Here is an 8,003-nt window from a genome sequence, read left to right as displayed (position 1 = left end):
TGAGGCTGGCCAAAATACACAGGGTGCTCATGTTCGACCAGAGCCCATGGATGGAGCCCTACATCAGAATGAACACAGACCTACGAAAAAAAGCCACCAGTGATTTCGAGAAAAATCTCTACAAGCTCATGAACAACTCGGTGTTTGGTAAGACTATGGAGAACCTGAGGAAACGCGTGACCGTGAAGCTGGTTAGATCTAGTGAGGAAGACAAGCTCAGGAAATTGATAGCCAGTCCGGCATTCAACCGTAGCAAGATATTCACAGACGACCTGGCTGCCCTACACATGAAGAAAAGCCACATAAAATTCAACCGACCTGTTTACGTGGGGATGAGCATCCTCGATTTATCCAAACACCTGATGTACGACTTTTACTACAACGAGCTCAAGAAACAATACGGCGACAGGTGCGAAGTGCTGTACACTGACACGGATTCCCTGCTGATGGAGATTCGAACCGAGGACGTGTACGAGGACATGAAAAAACACATCGATTTATACGACACCAGCGACTACCCTAAGACCCATGCCATGCACAGTACGGTAAATAAAAAGGTCCTAGGTAAGATGAAGGACGAGTGTGCTGGCACGCCTATAGCCGAGTACATAGGTTTGAGGCCTAAGATGTACTCCATACTGAAAGCCGACAATAGCGAGATCCGGAAGGCTAAGGGGGTTAAGAAGTATGTGGTGAAACAACACATCAAACACGCCAGATTCAAGGAAGCCCTGTTCAAGACCCGTACCTTTAGACATAAAATGAACACACTTAGAAGTGATGGGCACAAGATATACGGACTGACTATAAACAAGACGTCCCTATCGCCTATGGACACGAAACGTTGGATAGCTATTGATGGGATAAACACATACGCGTATGGACATGAAAAAATTTGAGTCTATTTACTACAGCCCGCGTGGGTACTGGAAAGGAGCTAGCGCAGTAGATAAGCTAGCTAAACTAGCGCGAGTACCCCCAGAGGAAGCCAAAGCGTGGCTTGAAAAACAAGCCCTGTGGCAGATCTATTTGCCTGCACCACGCTACGTACCTAGAAGGAGGTTCGGTATTAACATACCTAATAGCATTCACCAGGCAGACCTACTGTTCCTACCCCACGATAAGAGGTACAAGTATGCCTTAACCGTAGTGGACGTAGCCAGTCGTTACAAGGAAGCCGAACCCTTGACCACGAAAGATTCGGCCCAGGTAGCCAGAGGATTTGAACGTATATACAAACGCAGCCCGCTGACGTGGCCAACAGAGCTGCAAGTTGACCCCGGACGGGAGTTCATGGGTGCCGTGTCACAACTGCTAGCCAAACACGATACGAAGGTCAGGCGTGGCACGGCTGGAGCCCATCGCAGCCAAGCTATAGTTGAGAGATTTAATAGGACTTTGGCTGAGCGCTTGTTCGGCCATCAGTATGCTAGGGAGATGACCACCCCTGGAAAACGATCGACCGAATGGGTCACGAGGTTACCCGAGGTGGTGTCGGCAATCAACCATGAAGTCACCCGTCTCACCGGTAAGAAACCGGCAGACGCTATCAAACTAAAATCAATAGTTGCAGAGTCGGCCGCTCCATTGCGTGGGAAGGAGAAACAGATACCGGATAGGGCCCTAGTGAGGTATCTATACCAGCCTGGGGAACACGAGGGTGATAGCCGTAAGCGAGCCACCGATCCTATATGGTCAGTCAAAACTTACAACATAGATAAAGTGGATATGAAAGCCGACGAACCTAACTTGTACTACTTGAGGGGTGGGCCGGGTAGGGGGTTTGTAAGAGAAGAATTATTGATCGTACCGTACGGCACAGTGTTACCGCCTGCCAAGTCACGGTAAACGTGATGGCGTGGCTTTGTAGTAGGGGCAATAGTAGCAAGAGCTAATGGTCCCACCAAAGCCTCATTTAGTAAATGAGGCTTTTTAGAGGGGTTTTTGAAAAGTGTTTTCGGACTATCATTCCCTATACTACTCGCAAATGACTATCTGTGTGAGTTAGAGACGAGGATAGAGGATCAGGAGCAGCGAAGTAGGAGAAATAACATGGTATTGTATGGTATTCCAGAATCTTCAGGTAAAGAGACATACACTGAAAGCAAGGCTAAGGTTCTGGAAGTGCTTAATACTGCAAGGGAAGTGAAGGAACTACCACCACTAAGACCAAGAGACATAGAGAGGGCCCACAGAATAAATGCTAAGAAATCAGATTCAAATCGACCTGTTGTTGTGAAAATGCTACACTGGGAGGATAAATGGCATAGTGTTAAAATGAGGGATGTTCTGAAGGAAAAGGGTATTGGCATCGCCAATGATCTCACGGTTGCACAAAGACAAGAGCTTGCTAGAAAAAGAAGTTTACATCCAGATAGGAGATTTTATTACAAAGGCAACAAACTTGTTGAGGAGCCGAGAGAGACAGCACAAAGTGATGCCCCAATACTCAGGGTAAACGAGAGCGACACACCCCCTCAAACTACCAGCGATAATCTACAAGCCAAACCACGTCAGCAACGTCAAACAGACAAGAATAGGACTGCATCACGCCGCCCTAACAGAACACAAAATAGATAGGGGTTAGGCCAGGCTGAGAACACTCGCAAAAATCCTTTAGAACACTACAATGATCACAATAAAGATAGCGAAAAAAAAACCACAAATGTGTCAGATAAAGACATCCATTTTATATTTTGGAACATTTCAGGAATTTTCCATAAACTTTCTGAATCCGACTTTATAAATTACTTACAGAGTTTTGATGTAATAGGTTTAACTGAGACTTGGGTAGATGATCTGTATATACAAGATGTATTTTCAAACTACGTTTCGATAAGCAAACATGCTGAACGAATTGCTAAATGCGGTAGATTATCTGGTGGAATATTTGTCTTGATAAAAAAAGAGTTTGAGAAGTTTTTACTGTGGTCGAAAATCACTGAAAATTCCATATTTATTATGTTTGACAAAAGGATGTTTGGTCTGGATGAGAATATTCTATATGCCTGTGTCTATGTACACCCAGAATCATCTACCTGGTACAACAGACCTGTGTTATCATGTAAAAATGGTATTAGTATTTTCCAAGATAGTCTACTGCAAATACTTAGTGACATCCCCGAAGATGTTTTGATCTTATGCGGTGGCGATTTTAACGCACGGACAGGTACAGATGCAGATTTTGTCGAAGACGATATACTTGAACAAGTTGAAAATCAAAACTTTGCATTCCTAGACTTTATATGTGATAATTTCAACCAAGTGCGTTACTCTGCCGATAAGATAATAAACAACTTTGGAAAATGTTTTCTGGATCTCTGTGCAGTAATTAACATACACATAATGAACGGGCGATGTGGGTCTGACACTAAAGTTGGAGATTTAACTTTCATTGGCAATAACGGCGCAAGCGTCGTCGATTATATTATATCATCTGCACCGTTGTTTGAATATGTATCTGATTTTGAGATAACGTCTCGACCCGAGTCAACGCATCTTCCGCTCACTATGAAGTTACGTACGCTTCATGTGAAATCGTCGCGTACGAAATCTGGTTGTAAGAATACTTATAGATTTGTTTGGGATCATAACAAGCTTGACTCCTTCAGAGAGAACATTCTCTCGGACCCTGTGCAAGATATTTTAGATAAATCTGTGGACAGTGCATTCACTTGTATAGACACTAGCGTTAATCTTATAGTAGATGCCCTTTGCCTGGCAGCGTCAGATATGAAAAGAAAGTGTAGAAGTACGAGAAATGATCTGAACGAATGGTATGACGATGAATGCAGAAAACTCAAAGCTGAACGCTGTAAATCTTTGAATAGGTTCAGGAAAGATAAAGATAAATGCTCATTGATACAGTATAACCTGTTAAGAAATAAATATAATGCCCTCTGCAAATATAAACGTACTTCATTTTATAACAATAAGCAAAAAATAATAGAAGAAAATATAAATGACTCAAAACGATTTTGGCAGGAACTTAAATCCCTAAATAAGAAAAAGGATTCTTATAATGATATCCAAACCCAGGAATGGTTCCACCACTTTAGAGACTTATTTGCATGTCAAAATACGGGTAGCGAGGAAGACACAAAAAGTAATGAATGTGGGCCAGAAGACTCTAACCCAACCAGTGACGTTTCAAAAGATATACTTGACTCTCCTATATCGAGACAAGAGATTCTAGAAAGTATCAATAACCTTAAAGTTAACAAATCCCCGGGAATAGATGATGTAATTCCAGAATTCTTTAAACACTCTGCTGATCTTCTTCTACCGTATTTAGAATTGATTTTTAATCTGATATTAGAAAAAGGGACCTTTCCTACAGCCTGGTCGGTTGGGATAATAGTGCCTATACATAAGCAAGGAAATTTAAATAAAGTAGATAATTACAGAGGAATCACATTGCTGAGCATACTCAGTAAAGTGTTCACATCGATTGTTAACCAAAGACTAATTTTTTGGGGTGAATCAATGGACAAAATAAATGAAGCCCAGGCAGGATTTAGAAAGGGTTACACAACAACCGATAACATGTTTATACTACAGAGTGTGATCCAGAGATATTTGAATACACAGAGTGGTAAGCTATATGCAATGTTTGTTGATTTTTCTAAGGCATTTGATTCTGTCCAAAGACATAAACTTTGGTCATTATTTAACATGAATGGACTTAGCCCCAAAATGAGTAAGTTATTAAGTGATATATATCAAAATGTGAAAGCCTGTGTTAGAAACAACACCGAGGTGTCTGCAACATTCGATGTAAACATTGGAGTTAGGCAAGGCTGCGTACTCAGCCCGTTCCTGTTCTCTTTTTTCATAAACGAGCTAGCGGTACAGATTGAGCGAAATTGCTCACATGGTATCCAGTTGCATCCCGATATGTTCTATCTTTTCCTCTTATTATTTGCAGATGACATTGTTCTCATTTCTAGCACTATAAACGGCCTACAGAAGCAGATAAACGAATTAGAAACCTATTGCCAAAATTATTGTCTAAGTGTAAACATGAATAAAACAAAAATAATTGCATTCAAGAAAGGAGGTAAACTATCGAAAAAGGAAATATGGTATTATAAGGGTAATGTCGTAGAAAGAACTACATCATACAAATACCTTGGAGTATATTTTACAAACATTCTGTCATGGTCGACACACACAAAATACGCATCTGTGCAAGCACGTAAGGCTCTAATCGGTATATTAAGAAACCTGAGAGTATTAGGAGATATAAATCTAGCATCCTTTTTTAGAATATTTGACACCAAAATCAGTCCGATTTTACTTTATGGTGCCGAAATTTGGGGCTTGAAATACTTTGATTGTATAGAAAAAGTTCACTTATTTGCTTGTAAAACATTTCTCGGAGTAAAGATGAGCACACCAGACGTTATGGTATATGGAGAATGTGGCAGGTTTCCCCTCCACATATTCCAGCAAACTAGAGTGATCAAATATTGGATAAAGTTATTAAACATGTCATCACACCGTTTACCCAAAAAATGTTATGAAATGATGTTATTGTTGCATGAAAACGGTAAGCAGAACTGGGTATCAGAAGTAAAAAACCTACTCTTCTCAACTGGATTCCATAACCTATGGTATGATCAAAAAGTGTTCGCCCCATCACTGTTTTTAAATACATTCACACAAAGATTAAAAGACATATATCAACAAAAGTGGTTGGGAATTGTTTCATTATCAACAAAGTGTAAGTATTACTCAACACTAAAAACCCACATTTATACTGAAGGTTATCTATCATGTGTAAATGTTAAGAAATTCAGAACAGCATTATCACGTTTTCGTTGCTCATCCCATGATTTATTGATTGAAAAGGGGAGATTTATGAATATAAAAAGAGAAGATAGACTATGTAAATGTTGCACTAACAATGCAATAGAAGACGAATATCATTTCCTTCTTGTCTGTCCAGCATTTGATACACTACGTAGAAAATATATGAAAGAATACTATTTTGTACATCCATCGATTGCCAAATTCTCTTCACTGTTGACGTGTTCAAATGAAAAGGTAATCCAAAATATTGCAATTTTTATTCACAAAGCTATGCTATCCAGACAATTCTTCTATAAATGATATGTATATGGAGTGCGCCCTACAAATGATATAAAGATATGTGTGATATCGAGAAGTGAGTGATTTAGCATGATACTATATTACATTTGCTAAAATGTCATGTATATGATTTGATATGCCATTATATATGATGTACAAGCTGATCTTTGACATATGATATATAGGATATGACGTGAGACGATGATATGATGTATTATGATATGGTATGATACTATTTCCGATGTGAGAACATATATGATACGACATGACATGACATGGTACCATCTGATATCATATGATCTAATATGACGTGATACAGCATTATATGGTATGATATGACTCCATGATTTTATACTACTTTATATCATGAGTAGTATGATGTGTGTTTTATACTATAGGCCTGAGGCCTTTCAGTATTGAAATAAATAAACTATTGAACAAGGTACAACATATTGCACTTCTGAATCGCGATTGTACGCTTGTAATTTTATTTATTTTCTTACAAACAGCAGAATTGATATAATGGAATATATGTTACTAGTACTTATAGTGGTGGAATATTTGACATGTTGATATTTCATATGTTTTGGGGTTTTTTTATCTCGTGATCAATACTAGTAAGTTCTTATCCACCTTGTGCCTGTAAAATACACAGAATGGCCTTCGTTCGGCTTTGTGCATTGTCATTTTATTCATATGGCATAGGAACCATATTTGAGGTGTGGCGAGTCACACTGCTTCCATTTCCCCCGCAACTCTACTGCATCTTTCTTGGATAAAAAATTGGATAAAAAACATTTTGCAATTGTTTCTGCTGAGTTGTAGGCTGGTTTGACATCTTGCAGTGTCATCATCGCGATAATGCGCCGAGGAGTGGGTTGTTTAGGTTGTGAAAGTTGTAATGTGCTGAATTGGTTTCATGACGCGTGAACAAGGATTTAGCATAACATTGAAATAAATTTGATGTTCGCTTGATAGTGCTCCGTGGTCAATACTGCAGTGTTGATGGAAATGGTATTCTATAATGCGGAATTTGTTTCACTTTTATAATACTCATGTCTTTCATGCGAATTAAATTACCCCAAAACAAATAGACAGTGTCAAGCTTACACTAGATGTTTATTTACAGATTACAACAAGAAAGTGGAAGATTAAATTTCATACAAAACATTCCATTTACAAATTTACGGAAAACATGTTACACATTATCATCAAATATACAATAAAAAACAAATGGGTAGCATTGTAGATGTGCATTCTTTAATACTGGTTCATATTTTGCTTTCTTATGGCTGGGGAGGTCTGCCTGTCGCATCCCTTCGACTCGATTTCTGAAGAAAACAGTCAATACGATTATACTTGCATTAAGTGAATGGTAAACCAATGGTTATTCTCATAATCTCATAGCAAGTATTATTGATACTTGTATATTTAGTGCATTAGAACACAGGTGTTGTATGGTACAACCTTATTTCTCCTTTGAAAGATCACACGGATTAAAATAGACTAACAGCTAGTCTCTGAAATGAACATATTTTACAGAAAAAAACGTTCATTGTGAAAAAAAATAATGAAATGGAGCCCTGAGACTTTCTTCATTTTCTGAAGCTAAGGAAATCTAGACTTGCCACATTTTCTAGACTTACGTGGGCTTTCTTGGATATATACTTCAGGGTCTGTACAACAGACTAGGATTAATACTGTGGGGTGATTGTTACTCTATCTCCCAGCCTTGAACAAAGCCTCAACACATAACAAGGTCTAATCCCTTGTTCATTGATGAGCAAGTCATGCCAGTAAGGGTTCATTAATTAACAAGGCCTAATACCTTGATATCATCTCAGTTGAGATTCATCAATTAACATGCCTTCTTCCTTGTTAATTGATGGTAAGCTAAGTTACATTGTGCA

The 8,003-nt window shown here is 38.9% G+C and overlaps 1 protein-coding gene across 1 annotated transcript; it reads left to right on the top strand.

Moving 5' to 3' along the window:
* Positions 1 to 4,695: 4,695 nt before the first annotated feature.
* Positions 4,696 to 6,426, top strand: LOC137259570 (uncharacterized). Its single transcript, XM_067797196.1, has one exon. It carries the CDS (start codon positions 4,696 to 4,698, stop codon positions 6,112 to 6,114), a length of 1,419 nt encoding a protein of 472 aa, XP_067653297.1. The 3' UTR covers positions 6,115 to 6,426.
* Positions 6,427 to 8,003: the final 1,577 nt, after the last annotated feature.

The sequence above is a fragment of the Haliotis asinina genome, chromosome 13 (genome assembly GCF_037392515.1).
Source record: "Haliotis asinina isolate JCU_RB_2024 chromosome 13, JCU_Hal_asi_v2, whole genome shotgun sequence".
Taxonomy (NCBI): Eukaryota; Metazoa; Mollusca; class Gastropoda; order Lepetellida; family Haliotidae; genus Haliotis; species Haliotis asinina.
Note: the sequence above shows the minus strand (reverse complement) of the source record. Positions and strands in the feature narration are given on the sequence as shown.

Coding starts and splice junctions, on each gene's coding strand:
- LOC137259570 (XM_067797196.1), top strand. CDS start 4,696: ATGAGTAAGTTATTAAGTGATATATATCAAAATGTGAAAGCCTGTGTT.